This window comes from Drosophila grimshawi, unplaced genomic scaffold (assembly GCF_018153295.1).
Source record: "Drosophila grimshawi isolate 15287-2541.00 unplaced genomic scaffold, ASM1815329v1 contig_1377, whole genome shotgun sequence".
NCBI lineage: Eukaryota > Metazoa > Arthropoda > Insecta > Diptera > Drosophilidae > Drosophila > Drosophila grimshawi.
Genome location: NW_025062900.1, coordinates 22,821,880 through 22,838,316, shown reverse-complemented (window position 1 = coordinate 22,838,316; position 16,437 = coordinate 22,821,880). Strand labels below are relative to the sequence as shown.

Sequence of the window (16,437 nt, the reverse complement as noted above, 5' to 3'; positions counted from 1 at the left end):
AATTAAAATAGACCACCATCAATTGTCACATGTTTTTGGGGATATGAGCAGCCTTTGTCACGCATATTTCGGACTTAAAGCAAATTCAATTTGATGGCTTAAACGACGAGCAGCCAACCAAGTGTCTTTTATTTTCTGTTGAAACCTAATTATAGGCAGGGCCTCTTCAGTTGAAGTTGTTGCCTATAACATGGAATGTCTTTTAATAAGTCAGTTTATAAGTCCGTCATAAGTAACCCCATCAAAATGTCTGTTTTTTTTTGGTATTGGTATGGTCCAGCGACAATTGGCCTAAACTGAGCAACTATTCACAACAATTTCGATTTTGTGTGTTGGTTCAGCTGCTTTCGTTATTATTATATATAATTATTATGAGACTCAAAGAAGATGAAACTAATGAATTACGCCCAAACATTGATGAGTTATGATTTTTTCCAATTCAACTTCAATAAATTTTCATTAAATCGAAAGCAATTAGGCAGAAAATGACAATTTCTTACCGCATTTCATTTTCCACTTTTAGCTTAAATTTATGTCTAGTATGTAGATGTTTTTGGTTTTGCAAAGAACTCAATTCAATGCTAAAATAAATCTGAGGCTTGTCAAATAATTCGTTAGGCAACTGTACACCAGCTAATGTAAATATTATTTGGATATATTTATCATCAGAAATGAAAGGAAAAAATTTGTTGATTAACTTTCTAGAAAATGTTATTCAACAAAATTTATGCAAGTCTCAAAGAACCACATGAATGATGGATAACGCACATCTATGCAGTTATTGAAGATTGAATAAAGTAATCAACGCATTATCAAATTTGCTTTCACATCCCAATTGAAAATACAAATAAGAGAATCCATTAGGATGTGATGACGAAAATCTTTCTTACAGCTGAGTAAATACTCGTAATATTAGACTTGGCAATGGCTAAGCCCACAGCTTACAGAATTCATCACAATGAAATCAGCTAAAATAAACTGCTAAAGGGCCAAGTGAAAATGCTTCGTAAATGGCCGAGACTAAGCAATTGCACAAAAAGGCTCAAACACAAAGGCTAACTGAAATTGCTGCGGCTAATAACATTATTTAATGGAAAAGTGGCTCTTGCCCCCACAATCTGACCCCTCTCCTAGACACTTTCACATGCACACCCTTGGAAATCAATTTAGCTGTGCGTGGAGCAAACAAACAAAGAAATTGGGCTAAACCCAAAATCAATTGTATTACAGGAGAATAAGAAATGGGAAATAAGAAACTGTTCATTCAAGCAAGTCGTAAAGCTTAGCAACATTTTATATCATATCGCTTGATTTAATATGATTTTAATTACAATTAAAAAGTTTTTCCATTTCCTTTAATTCGCATTGATAAAAATCAACCTACAATTTTCAACACATCTAAGGCAACCCTTTTAGTAACAAAAAGTTTATCAAAAGTTGTTGCTTTTGGGACTACTCATGAGAGTAATTGAAACCATAAGTTGGATTCTTTAAACCCAATCATATCATATTATTATAATTTTTTTTTTGTTTTATTTCCATGAAATTGAAAAGTCAATTTAACCACATTATCAGATTACAAATTACAAGCGATAGGCCTTCAAGTCCCTCAAGAGTTTTCATTACAATTAAAGTAAAAATATATTAATTTTTTAAATATCAAACTATACGAATTAAAACAATGATGCGCAAACAAACTATTTTTACCCTACATTTTCCACATTTTGATTGAAACATCCGAGTGAAATATGTAGCGATGTAGCATTTGCGACATGTGTGGCTTATGAACGTCAGCTAACGGTCAGAAAATGTTGAAGCGACGATTTTATACAAACTTGTTCAATTGAAAAATAGTATTCGACTAGAAAATGCCCTGCTGTGTGTGTTCGCACAGTTCTGGTAGAATTTTCAATTGCGATACCATCTCTTAATTAATTTTTTAGCTGTCAATAAACGGGTGCCCAAATCGAGTGAGCCGTAAATACTCATTACATTATTTAACCAACTAAAAATGACCGGAGATGCCTCCCTCACAACTTTGTGTTGTTCTTTTTCATTATTTCATAACCTGTGTTATAGAGGGAGTATAAATATAAAGGCATACATATTTTTTTTAACAGAAAAGTGAAAGCGTACATATATCAATCTCTTGTTATTTTTTGTGCTGATTTCCTGATGCTTTTTCGTCTGCCTTTTGCACTATTGTTCAAGGTTTATTATTTAAAAGTTTTCCATTGCACAGGAGCTGCACATACATATACCGAGACATACATATACAAAGAAATACAACAATATGAAAATTGCTGCCCGAGTTGGGCGTAGTAATTTCTGCAAAATTTTCAATTAATAATTATTCTGTAGCAGAAAAGTTTGTTAATTAAACTGATTTAAATGTAAATGTGTTTAATAATTAAAAGTAAATTAAATACTTGTATATTATACGAGTATATGGTAATTTGCTTAAACTGACAATTACATCGGCACATCAATTGTTATATTAATTTCAGAATTAAAAAAATAGATTTATATTTATATAAATTGTATAATTGAACACATCTTATTTATCAACTTGCTTGAAATTTAAAGGTGTTAGCTTGATTTGCACCTGCTTTTGTGCGTTAACAGACTTTGACAGGTAACACAAAATGTTCTCATTATAAAAGTTTTTCAAAGATGCGACACGAGCTGTGAGATGCAGACTGAGAAGCTTCTTTCTTAGCTTATGCCGCAGCTGTGTTTTTATACTTTGATACCGAAGGTGTCATAGTATATTGGTTTTGTGTAATGTCCGTCATGCTGTGTGTCCGTCTGTCCATCAGTATGAAAGAGATAGAGAGATAGAGACTTGAACTTGAAACTTGGAGCATATACTGGTCTGTGTCCGGGACAAAGTGTAAAAATTGAAGTGATACGTCCCATAGGGGGCTAGGAAATCGATAAAATCGATATTCGCAAATCGATAAAGCCACATATCTCGCACAATTTTAAAGCTACAATCATTAAATTTGATTGGTAGGTTGTTAGCGATGTCCTCCTCCGCCGCACCTGGTAACTCGCCTAAGAGATCGATAAAAAATTGGATGGCCACGCCCGCTCCGTCTACCTAAACCTATACACCTATTTGTGTAAATCGATAAGACCACTTATCGCACATAATTTGAAAGATATATTGCTAGTAATACCCCAGACCACATCAAAAACCTATATCTCCCGTAATTTAAGAGCTAAAATTACCAAACTTTGAAGGAAAATTACTAGGAACCTTCACTTATAATTGTTTTTGCCCACGCCCACAGCCTCCCCAAAATATTCAAAATCTCAAATACTTCGTAATTCAAGAGCTACAGTTACCAAACTTCGAAGAAACGTTACTAGCAAATACTATCGCAATTTGAAAGGGAAACTTGGGCAGTATTTCTTGGCTACACCCACCCTGTTCTTTGCTACCTGTTATCAGCTTTTATTGCGTATATTATCAAAGTATTTCGCAGTCGGGTACTACTGACTGCAAAGTTCTCTCTTGTTTTTTTTTTTTGGTAGTTTCGTTTTTTTAGAGATCTTTTGTAAAATTCTGAAAACTTTACCAACAGCTGTAGGTGTGCCTTGTTCTTTGAACTCGTGAAAATGAGACAAGTCAGCAGTGCTCTGAAGGTGCCCATACCCTGTAATCAGCTATTCCAAGGGGAATAACATTTTATATACTTTACTTTACTTTATTACTACTTTGTATATTTTTTAACATTGTTTGTATTATTGATTTTAATATATGCGAATGCTTTTGAAAATAATTGCCTATTCAGAATGATATTGAGTATATTTGAAAACGGTCATATTGAGAGTACCATAAGATGAAGGAATATTTTTATTTGATTATCTGATCAATATGTTGATTTCAGTTGATTTGTTACACATCGCAAATACTTTATTAAACTCGATTATATTACACAATATCTACAATCAAGAAAGCTGTCATATGAGCAGATCTTAACATCATAACATCATTGCTGATGCATTAATTAGGAACGTGTGATAAACATAAATTCAGTTTCACTCGAACAACATTGGCTTATAATCTGTTAGCCTGAGGCCCACCACAGTGTTTACAGATTTTAATCTTAAGTGCGAACTCATTTTCAAACTCACGCTTTACTGCATTCCATACCCATAATATACATGTATATATATATATATATATATATATATATGTATTTAGCTAAGTACTATGTAGCTAACTTGTAAAAGCAATAACAACATAAAAGAGCAAGAACAACAACTATGATGCTGTTTGCAAAGAGAGGATGGTAGGTTGGCAGCTGAAATGTGTTGAAGTGAATGCGTGACATTAACTTGCTCTTAAATGCCGTCTAGACCAAAGTAATAAGGGGAAGAGAAATTTGTGAGGACATGCAATTTGCATAAAACTGCAGTAAGAACTTGAAGTGCGTTACTGGCCTTCTGCGTTTATTGTAGGTCAACACTTTTTTAAAATTAATTAAATTTTAATTATGTTAATGACAGCATCAAAAAGGAATAAAAAGCACAACAGTAGCATACTACTTACAGATTCTATTAACACGTCTTAAGGCCAGGCAGGACAAAATGCAGGGCAGAGAATGCAAAATGCGTTTTTATAAGCGAACACGATTTAAACATAAATTGATATGTCAGCAGTCAGTAAACTCTGCTCTACAAGTATATAATTTTCGGTCTGCCTATTATAATCATGGTTTCCTGTTTTAATTGACTTGTAATGAACACAAAGTGTCTCACAGCAAACATTTTATAGGCGGATATTAAAATTTAAGAGCACAACAGGACAAAATGAAAAATGCAAACATTTTGCGAATTCCATTTTCAACCGAAAAAGCTATAAATTTGGTATATGAATTCCGAATTTGGTATATGAATTCATTTTAAATAAATGGCGATAATGTTCGTATTTAATACTAGCTGACAAATGCAATGAAATAGCAATTAGACTTAATAAAGCCAGCGGAAGGTTTAGTAGAATGGAATCATCATAAAATAAAATAAATAGATAAAGCTGCAAGAAACGTGCACAAAATAAACTCATTTTAATTGCAGTGGAAAAATGTGCAAAATATCAAAAACAAACGAGAGAAATAAAAATGAGGAATAATATAAACGGAACGAGTTCCTCAAAAGAAATTACAGCATCAGCAGAGAGATGCAATAACCATACCAAAGTATTTATCAGACAGAACTAATTAATGCAAAGATTGATTTTGCCCACAAGTAATTAACTGGATTAAAATAAATTGCATATCTCAAATCGCAGGATATTAGCAGAAGCTTTTGAATTGCTTATAAATTAATATTTTGTATGAGACGCGTGTCTGTAACATTTAAATGAGTCCATTGAAAATGCAATTTCAGTTTGAATGCAGCAATTTGTGTGGCCTGGTAATGTTGCCAACTTGACTCTTAAGCTGTGTACGCTCCAAGTTCAGAGATCTTCATTGGAATCTGTGCACTCGTAAAACTTAAGCAAATTTAAGCGATGGTTATAAAACTACAGACGAAATAAAGTGGTCAACTTGGAGTTTTCATGTTGGCATTCAAGAACGCAGATTACTCAACTTCATTTGGCGTATTTGATAGAGTAAAACTTTACTTTAGTGCTCGAAACAGTATCGGTATACGATTTGTTACGCTTTAGTGGATACTCGTCTACTCGTACATATATATACCTATTTATAGTATGTGTGTATCGGTTATTCAATTGTGTACTCGAGCATTTGAAGTGTGTGCCGTGATACGTAAGGATCTTTGGGCATTAACCCAACAGTTGACAAGCGTATTTCGACTTCGCTTTTAGTGCCTGTCATGCTGGATAACGCCATTGAAATTTGATTAGACACCGAGCCAAGTGTGTTACTGAAGTATCTACATTTGCATATGTAAATACGAAAAACTCGATATCTGAGTGATATGTAACAGTTACACATGAGCTACTTTGGCAGATTGATACCATTTTTGTATGATAAACGAATCTGAAACTTTTGGCAAGCAAATTTTCAAGTTTTATCATCTAACAAATATTATCGATTATTAGCAGCGATTTCTAAATGTTTATATTTGTATATGCATCAACAATTTCGATATATTAAAAAAGAAATTAGTTACGTTTAACAAAGTCGACTAGTTGTTTTTCCTGGTCCAAGTTTTACTTAAGCCATTTCCCAAATGACTTCACATAATGTTTGAATCATAGCTAAGTGAGTTGTGTATGTGTGGCATAGTGTTTGAGTGTGTGTGTGTGTGTGTTTTACTCTGACTTCAATGCCAAGGAAAAGTTGGCCACTCTCGCCGAAATTCTTAAATTGATTTGGTTAATTTGTTGTGCGAACTTTTGTGGCCCAGGCACTTAAGGCATTTAAATGTAGATTTAAAAGCCAAGTAAGCTACGCACATATATTTCAGAAATATAATTGGGCATATCTCACAAGAAACCATTACAATAGCACACATTTGGGAATTTTGGTTTGTATAGATATATATATATGTATATATAAATATTTGTTTCGTGTCATCCCCTTAGACCTGAAGATGAGTGATGGGTTGGGTATGAAGAAATAATCTGGAGTCTAGACAGTGTATTATCTTTTGTCTGAGGTTATACAGGAGCTAAGTCAAATTGTATCAATCGCCCACTAAAATTTCTTAAAAACAGCAAAACACCTCAACGGCTCAAAGAACTCATAGCTTGTATGTGGGTTCGATGTGCAACATGTTACAAGCGACAGAAATGTTGCGACTAAATGAAATCCTCGACTGAGGATATTTTTCTATAAATTAACAGCGATGCTGTTCTGTTAAGGCAATCTCTAACAGGCCAGCAACTGAAATTCCATTTTAGTTCGAAGCGGAAGTTTGGCGTGTGCGGTTCGGTTAGCGCATTTTGGTCTGAAAATAATAAAAATAAAATATTTTCCACACGGGATTTTACGACAGAGCTTATCACGCAACAAATATTAATTTGAGAAAATAAAAAAATTTAAATATATTAATAGCATAAGTAAATTAACAAAATCTAAGTGACAAAAATAGTTATGTGATAACAAGTCCCTTAAAGTGGAGAAAGTATTAAAATTATAACAAAAGTAAATAAGAAATACTGAAGAAAATAGTGCTACCAAAAAATACGATTTGTAATAAATACATAACAACGGAAAGTTATAATAATGCTTATCAGTAGAATAAAAGGTTTTTAAATTAATGCAAAATCACACTTACAAATAATGTTCAATAATCTATCTATGAGTCTTAAGTAACTTACTTACTAGTTCAAACTGGAAACACCTATAAGTATGCAGTTAACAATTATATCAAATTCCTTATAAAAAATACTAAAGCGCCTCATGTTTGCCGTGAGTTAAAATGGAAAAATGCATGTAAATTACAGCTTAAAGTATATAAAAATTTTGGAAGAAGGAAATTTATTTAAAGTGCCTGACTATTAAGCTGGTTGTATGCTTTCTTTGCAAGACTTAAATGACACCTCAGCGATGGATTAATAAATGTAGCTGGAGGTGTTATTAGCATTGCTTTCTTGAACACAATCTGCATTAAAAGAGCTGATAATTGACAAAAGGGCACGATTTCAATTGCATTTTTTTGTTTGTTTTGCGTTTTCTTTGAATTCTTGAGTCAAAAGATAAAAGCGCGAAAAATGCTAATTAAATCTACTGCAATTGACGATTTTGAAAAGCTTGCGCAAGCAACCAAGAGCAAATAGCGATAAATGGTAGACTTGAATGAAAGAAATGGAAAAAGAAGCAGTAAATATTTAATTAGGGGGTCACAGTGCTTTCTTGGGATTTGTTATCTTGAATTTCTTAACAAGAGTTGCTTAAACAGCTGCTACAAATTATATTTGAGTAATATTCGCCACAGACAAAATGAAAGCAGCTAAGCGTGTGTACTGCAAGTAAAATATTCGTATGTACTACAGGTATGAATCTGTGATAAATGAATCCAAGAAACTGATAGAACACATGGCATATGGTGGCTTATAATCGAAAATAGTTATGCAGAAAACCAATCAATATACTTCATAATGTCTGCCGCTCAACGTGCCCAGAGCCGAGTAAAATCCGTGCTTGTATAAATATGGCAATTTATTCGAGCTATGTCGGATCATTATTTTCTCGCAAAACAAATCTTGGCGCGATGACAAAATAGCACAGACCCTGAAGAAAATAATTTGTGAGAAATATTCTGCCGACAATCAATCAATAGCACTCCCACTTCTGTTGCTGTCTGGTCCTCGGTTAAGTGCTCCATTACAAGCATAAAAGCAGAAAAACCTTTTTTTTTTTGTTATACCCTAAACACATTCAAAAGGGTTAATATTGATTTCAAGACCACGTTGTTAAGCATATCTCAAAAATGATAAGAGCTAGTTATTCGAAACTTGAAGTTTCTTTTTTTTATGCAGCATACAAAGGACAGATAACTTTTACGTTCTATATACCACTTAACAGAATTGTTCATGCCAAAATCAAAATTAAAAATCACAGATATGAAATAATGTTGGGTTAACTATGCGCTGACTACAGGGTGTCTCGTAATCTCGCACTCTCGATTCGTGTGCTTTTAATTTTGTTATGTTTTGGAGTGCTGACAACGCCGAAGGCGTTAAAAGGCCACTGAAAGAGCATCAAATATTTCAAGCGTGCCAAAGTTCTTTTGTTTAACCAGTCGACCAAAAAGCAAAATAATTTAAAGGGCTAAGAAGGGATATGCGCACCAAGCGCATAAAAACTGCGTTGTCAATATACAAATTGAAAATATTTTATGTGACAGCTTCAGCTATTTTTTTTATGTCACGCCCCAACTCTTTTTACAATTTTTCAACATTAAACATAGTGAAAATATGTAATTCCTTATATATTATATTTAGCCTGTATCGAACGTAGTTCACGGCATGTTTATACTTTATTCAAGTCAATTTTAAACATGAAAATTTGTTTTAGTCAAAGAGGATTTTAACTGCCAACTTGTTGGATATTTAAGGACAGTCACAAAATGTGTATTCCTTTCTAAATACAGCTCGACATTTGTGATTTATACGTGCGCTTATCTCTAACTTTGTGTACGTGTGTTTTGTGTACCCCGCGGCGTATGAGTTATGTGCAACGATTGTTCGCAATGTTGATTTGACGACGACTCAGTGAATCATAAAATGTCGCAGTTTTTCATGGTCAAAATTTGTTCATTGTTTTCAGTGCACGCATGGACGTGATGATGACATTACGAAGCAAAGCTCTCGACTCCTATTCCCACGGTCTGTCACCTGTTTGGAGCGTGTCCGTGCGTTAATCAGACACATACACACTGTTATCCATTCGTACCTAGACTCAGTCGAAAAGCAGACACATGTGCGCGTCAGGAGCGTCCACAAAAACGTGACACATGGCGATGTACTTTTATGCCAGTAAGATATCAGCCATCGCCTGCGGCACCCGTTCCAAGCAAACCGTCCTTCAAAAGTCGCGCGGTCAACGGGATCGCGACAAAGACATATATCGTCAGCGGGGATGTCTGCAGCAGAGCTCCGATAGCGAGACAAGCACGGACGAGGCAGACTCTGTCAAGCCATCATCTCAATTCCCGGATGTTGGCATTTTCTCACTCGATGTCTGCAGTTCGACTGTGGAAACGACAACGCCATCCAGCCTGCAACTGAGAAAGGCACTCGAACAGGAAAATGAGTGTGCAGCGCAACTTGATGCGAGTGAATTGGAACTGGGGTTTCGGCAGTTTGAGGTGCGATCGTCGTAAACTCAAATGAGTGAAAACCAAATGAACCTATTTGTTTAATTTTACAGCTTACGAACGCAAAATCAATAGCAATGGGTGCTGGCAATGACACAGTTCAATATGATGTGCCCAAAAATTCGATAAAGCTCAGCCAATGTGATATCAATTTTGAGGCAATTACAATTAATTCCTGGCATCCCTTATTAAATTTGTATACTCTGTTCCAGAAACTAAAAAATATAATGAAAATGTCTGTCTGTTATCCGTAAGCAATATTAATCAAACCTTAACATTTTTATTGAGTTTTATATATTTGGAGCTCGCCTATATTCATTTCCAGTTCCGCCCTCGTAATTAACATTTTTTCTGGGAACAGAGTATATGACAGTCTGCAGTTTCCATCTGCGACTTACTAAATTGTTTTTATTTTTTTGTAAATTGATTTTTTGATTTCTTTGATTTGCAGAGCTCTGTTTTGGGTTCCGGCGGCATTATGTATATAAATGGTAAAATAGTTTCTGGCCCGCTGGACTCATTTACTGATGTGCTCATACCCAAGAATGTCAATGATTTGGATAAGGTAATCAATAACAAAGAGAAAATATGTATTTGTATTAAATATTACAGGCCATCAGAATAAATAAATTAGCTAACAAATGCAGTCTATTAAAAATTCATTGATGCACATGCAAATAATAAAAACGAATGCAATGCAATGCATTTTAAATTAAACTAAAATGTTTGCAGTAAATCAATAAAATATATTGTTTGGTTGTCTTTTAAATATTTCACACGTGATTGTAATAAATAAATAATCTTTGATTGCAAATTGAATACATAAAAACACATACTAAAAACTCAGTGAATTTAAACAATTCAATTCTGTAGTTCAATCGAATTCGTCATATTTGATGGAGAAGAATTAAAATAATTTTGTTATAGAAAGCGCTTTCTAGGTTAAAACCTATATTCAGGCATAGTTGCCAAGAAATTGAAGATTTTTGAAGATATTTTAAAGTCTAAACCACAATTAAGCTACAGTCGGCAAGCATCCCAAGGCAGATAAATAAAGCAACAAGATAGTTAGGCAAAGTCTGGACGGATGAACTACGAGATGCGCACAAGCAAGCACAACAATAATTAATTCGTTGCAAACAAGTCCTGAGGCCTGAGCGCTAATTTGATAGAGATGCAAACAGATGAAACTAATTGAGTTCAACTCTGTCTACGTGTGGCTCATAAAAGCTAAGAAAATTCCATTCCAATTTGCTCTCAACTGTGGTTATATTTATGACCCATTAAACTCTTGCTTGTTTCGCAGGAATTTCTGTTCTCATTCTTATTATCATCACGCTTGTTCTTGCGACCACACGAGCTGTTGGGAAAACTGTTGGACTCGGTACCTGATAGTGAATGCTTAGAAACACTAGTTGCCCTTCTGGCCGAATGGACGCAGAAATTTCCGTACGACTATCGGGACGAGCGCATGATGAATCATATAAAACATATCGTTGCTAGGTGAGTGATTTTCTTAATTCAACTGCAATTTCTTGTAAAATGGTCAACATTTTCTGGTAGATGCTCCAATTCACATTTAGAAGCCGCAGTCTCTCAAGTACTAAGTGCCTTACTTAACCGTTTGACTGATTTAGAGGGACATGAGGCCGATCTGCGTGCCTGTCAGATCAGTAACGATAAGGTGCGCCCATAACTAGTTTGAAGAGGTTTATAATCATATTTGATCCCATTGTACACACTTTGCAACAGCTCGCTTCAGCCCTTAACTGCACAACTGCCACTCAATATGCACAAGTCTTGTGTCGACTGGAAAAGAAATTGGCCAAGCACATTGGACCAGAGGAGTTTCTGCAGTGCAGCAGCCTGGTGCTTTTGGATAAACAGGTAAGAAATTGTTTATAATTTGAAGTCAGTTTGATGGCACAGTATCACCTAGGAGGTCAAGAATGTGTTGAGTTATGCATAGATGCTAAGATGTTGCCCTACCCTTTTGGGAAACACATTTAAACAGCGCCATTTTGACAGTCACATAGAAATATGTACAGCAATCTCACCCATCTTTATTATCACCATGTCACATGCCACTAAATAATTTGTTATCCCAACGCTTATACCTACACAGAAGAAGTGGGACCAACCTTCATCATCCGCTGGACCGCAGGGTGCACAGGATCCAAAGAAGACATGTAACCTGGAAACGTATCTGGACTGGTCGGCACGTCTGCGTCTCTTTGTCTGCAATGAGATACTGCAGGTGAGTGTTACGCCATGTCTCTGGGGAACAGGTCAGCCATGCGCAGAGTTAAGTTAAATATATATACCAAACGAATTTGTAGACCATGCGGATTGTATTAAAATTACCATGTTTGGTATAGTTAGTTAAATATGTGAAGGCTACGTGCTGTCAAAAGGCTCATGCGACATTTTCACAGTCAAACAGGAAACCATTTTCACTTCAACTGCTTGCTGGTCACGTGAGCCAGCTTGTTATAAACTTTGTTAAGTCATTTTAGCTCAATTGTTTTTTTCCCGTAACAATGTCTAACTAGCTTCCGGTAGTTTGTTTGTTTCAGTAATCAAACATAGACTTTATTTACAGTGCAGAGGAATCGAGGAGCGCAGTAGAACAGTGGAGGTGTGGAGCGGCGTGGCACAGTATTGCTTGCTGGTCGGCAATTACAATAGTGCAACGGCAATTTTGGAGTCACTGGAATCACCAGCCATATCGAGGCTTAAAATTACGGTAAGTGTATTATATAATACTTTCGGTTATAAATTCATCGCTAACAAATAAAGATATAAGCTTTAAATTCGAAAAAAATATTTATTTACAAAAATTAATTCAGCTTCATACTTCGAATTGTGAACAAGTAACACAAAATTGTTCTATGATTTTATTATACGGCCCAAGCATAATCTAGTAAAGATAGTCGCCTATTAAGGTAATATGTATAACCACAAAATTAATTATATTTATCTGATTCCAGTGGAGCAAATTGCAAGTGACATGCCAGCAATTGGATTGCATGCAACGACATGCCGAAGGACATGGTCATTTATGGCATAAGCAGACAATCGTCTTAAATGAGCAGCATCCAATTCGAAAGACTGATAAGCAGACGGTAGTTTCGATAACAAATGAGCCATCATTATCACCAGTAACAACAGTAGCAAATGAAGTCACTACAACAGACAGTGAGGCAATCTCGACTTGTGCCAGTGGGCGTCGAGACACATCCGGGTTGAGTATAAGGCTCACGTCCAAGACCCTGTCTGGGACAACAACAACAGAAACTGTAACCAGTTGTGGCAAACCAAACGATTGGGTGGTTATTCCTGTGTTTGCGGATATTGTTAAATTGGCACTGGTCGAACGTGAAAACTGTTTGCAGCGGTGAGTTTCTGCCTTAAGTTAACTTTTCCTGCTTAGTTCGATTAATTAACATTGAAAATATCCATGAGAAAAACCTCTTTTAACTTAACGCATTAATAAATAAAAGCCCATTTTATTCGCTATCTGCATTGGTTTGCTTTACCTAATTGACCACAGCCAAACGATTTTAACAATCAATTGAAGTTCATGTTTTTCAGTTGGTGAAATGCTTTTTAATTTACTTTTAAAGCTCATGCGTTTTATTATTTTCTGCTTCTGGTTTTAAAATGAATGCATTTATTGAAAGCGGCATTTATATTTACCAGCGCTTAAATGCGTAAACATTCTTAACAGATAATTCGTTATATAAATGTTGAAATATTTTCAAAACATGATACACATATCAAGCGAGATTATCTCTAACACACTTTTTATTTGAATATATTTATTTTTAAATATATATACGCTTGCAAACAAAACTCATTGAAATGGATTTATATTTGCTTCTTTTTACTGTTGCAGTTTACCAAATGGCCACTTTAATATTGCCGCCTTCGATCGCATTGGGGCGATTGTTGGAGCCTTCACAAAGCACATGCATTCTATGAAATTGGTAGAGGAGCCATCTATCTGCGAGTATGCGAGCTTCTGCTCCCACATGCAGCAAACATCCAAACTTGGCGAAGCGGGTAAGCAATTTTAAAGAATGGAGTTCACTTTTAAATACTCAAAGTATTGGTTAGAATTGTAGAATTTAAAATCAGAATATTTCAACGTTTTTTATCTTCATAAATACCTTTCAAGCCATTTCAGTTAGGCTGCATTTTACAAAAACACATTTATTCAAGTCGATCCTTGTCTTTGCCAGTATGAATAATAACCTTGCATCACCGATAGGAATTTCAACGTTGTACAGCGCATACTCAAGTTCATCCATTAGCAAATTAATCTTCGACACCCCAGAGAAATTTGTCCTCTTTGAATTTTATTATTTTAAAAAGCAAGCTCATAGAGTTTCTTATCAATTTCAAAAAATTCACTTAGATTAGATTTACAAAAATAACAAATTGCCTTGATATATGTATTCTTTATCGTTAACCCAAATGCCATGTCAAGAAAAGGAGCCGCTTAATATGTTGAGAGGGAATGTGCTTAAGATTAGATATTTAAATATTTTCATGTTTAAGCAGCAAACAAATTCCATAGTGCCAAAATTAAATTGAAATTTGTCGGCCAGGAGAGACAATATATATACGTGTATTTGTATATTAACAAGTGTGCACATAGATATGTGTATATGCGTTCATTTATGTGTGTGCACATGCAAATGTTTACGGCTTTGCTCATTAGGCAAACGTGTGGCTTAAAGGATTGGGTAGCGACCAAATGAGCCACTCATTAATTAAGGATTTTGTTAGTGTGTCTCCTTATTCTCAAGAGAGCTTGTGAGCAATTTACGTAGCAAAATAAATTAGACATTAGTTATTCAAGTATTTACAGACAGGAGCTGCAACAGGCAAGGTATTTACGATGCCCTAAATGCGTTCAAATCTTAACACAATCCACAATCCAGCAGGATGTTCACTTAAGGCTACGTACTGTTGTCTAGTTGTGTATTGCATTGGTAGCTGTCAACAGAGTCCGGACACGCAACTTGACAGCCGAGTGAGCTGAGCTAAATAGATAAAGCGACTCGAATCGGTGGCCAGTTGGAGCCCCATTCTTCTCGTTCCATGCCACTGCCACACACTGACTCTTAAACAACTGACAGTAGTTGGCTGTCGCTGTTATTGTGTTATTTCAAGATTCGATTTGTTCCTAGGGGGATGTTGTCGGGTACTGGAGATAAATGACATTAACTGTTATCTATTACCTGTCTTGTCTGTCATTATCTATTTTGCAATTTGATACCAGAGCAATTTAAAAAGTATTTTAAATTATTTTTTATGTGGCTGTCAGTGCATTGAACGGACCTGGGATGTCATTACGAATGTATAAAGTATACTTAATCAATTGATTGAAAATAGTTTTCAAAGACTTTTAAAGTACTGTCGTACTAAAAACTATGTTAATATATATTTAACATATCTCTCTTTTTTAAATTTATACTTGTTTTTCTAATTACAGAATTAATGATGGCTTCTTTTGCTTGCGAGGAACCCAACAATGCTGAAAAGATGATGTACGACTTAAATTAATAGGAATTAATTATGCTATAATGAGTGCATTCTAAAGTAACATATTTGGATTTGGACATAATAACAAATCGATATTGTTTGTATGTAAATATGAAATAAACTGCAAAACATGATAATAAAAATACATTGAATACAAAATTAAACTAATTGTTGCATATGTCTTCATATTTTTCAGTATATGATTCGGAGAAGTGCTTATATATTTTAAAAAGTTTTTTATTTTCGTAGATCAAATGGCTTACTGTGTTACTTTGAAATCTAATTATCAATATCTCATTATTTTTATCATATTATAGAATCGTTCATTGTGCATAAAAAACACCTAAAATCAGAATATTATTTTAAATTTTATTCAAACAATCTTGATGAGCGAAAAAGAAACAATAATTAAAATATTTCCAATGGAGCACAGAATTTATTCCCATGAAGTTTGGATTAATTTTTAAGCCGCATTTCGCATAGCCTTCTGAATGACTTAATAGCATCAGTTGGAAGTCATAAAATATTCCAAAATTAATTTTCGACTTAAAGTTGTAGTTGAATAAATATGGCATATTTCTTATATACAATATCTTATCTTATCTTATATACAAAATATTAAGAATGAAAATATGTACAAATGTTCATTAAGGATACATTCATTGTATAGCGATTTTTCTTAACATATTTTGTGTAAATGTCGAATATGAATTTCTGTATTTTATTGATAAGTTAGTCTGCACATGAGTTACGATTCATACAAAAATCAATTGTCCATTATATTTGAAAAAATTGAAAATTCTGCAATGTCATATATCATTTTTATGTGAGTACAGCGAGCGTAAAATGTTTATTTGATTGCAGCCAAAGGCACCAAAAACTAAAAATATGCTATAAAAACTAATCAATTGTTAGCCAAACGCTTTGGACAACAACAACCAGGTAAAATAATTCATTCCAGTTGCAGGTTCTGTGATTCGTTACTGCATCTCCAAATATAACGAAAGAATCCATAAAATATATTTGCGGAACAGCAAAAATTCAAAGCGGCAATCGCTGATTCAAATTTGATAAAAGCATTTA

At 34.5% G+C, this 16,437-nt stretch overlaps 1 protein-coding gene across 2 annotated transcripts; it reads left to right on the top strand.

Annotated features, from left to right (window-relative positions):
* Nucleotides 1-9,116: 9,116 nt before the first annotated feature.
* Nucleotides 9,117-15,478, top strand: LOC6567062. 2 transcript variants are annotated; one of them, XM_032739332.1, is made up of 11 exons: nt 9,117-9,792; nt 9,855-9,959; nt 10,253-10,366; nt 11,108-11,304; nt 11,365-11,485; nt 11,554-11,688; nt 11,930-12,058; nt 12,404-12,547; nt 12,792-13,198; nt 13,700-13,866; nt 15,305-15,478. In XM_032739332.1, exons 1-11 carry the CDS (start codon nt 9,439-9,441, stop codon nt 15,373-15,375), a joined length of 1,944 nt encoding a protein of 647 aa, XP_032595223.1. In that variant the 5' UTR covers nt 9,117-9,438; the 3' UTR covers nt 15,376-15,478. The 2 variants fall into 2 exon arrangements, with proteins under 2 accessions (XP_032595223.1, XP_032595222.1); XM_032739331.1 differs by having other exon boundaries at nt 9,118-9,792; nt 11,927-12,058.
* Nucleotides 15,479-16,437: the final 959 nt, after the last annotated feature.

Coding starts and splice junctions, on each gene's coding strand:
- LOC6567062 (XM_032739331.1), top strand. CDS start 9,439: ATGGCGATGTACTTTTATGCCAGTAAGATATCAGCCATCGCCTGCGGC. Junction 11,689..11,926: donor TGGTGCTTTTGGATAAACAG/GTAAGAAATTGT, acceptor ATACCTACACAG/AAGAAGTGGGACCAACCTTC. Junction 12,548..12,791: donor TATCGAGGCTTAAAATTACG/GTAAGTGTATTA, acceptor ATCTGATTCCAG/TGGAGCAAATTGCAAGTGAC.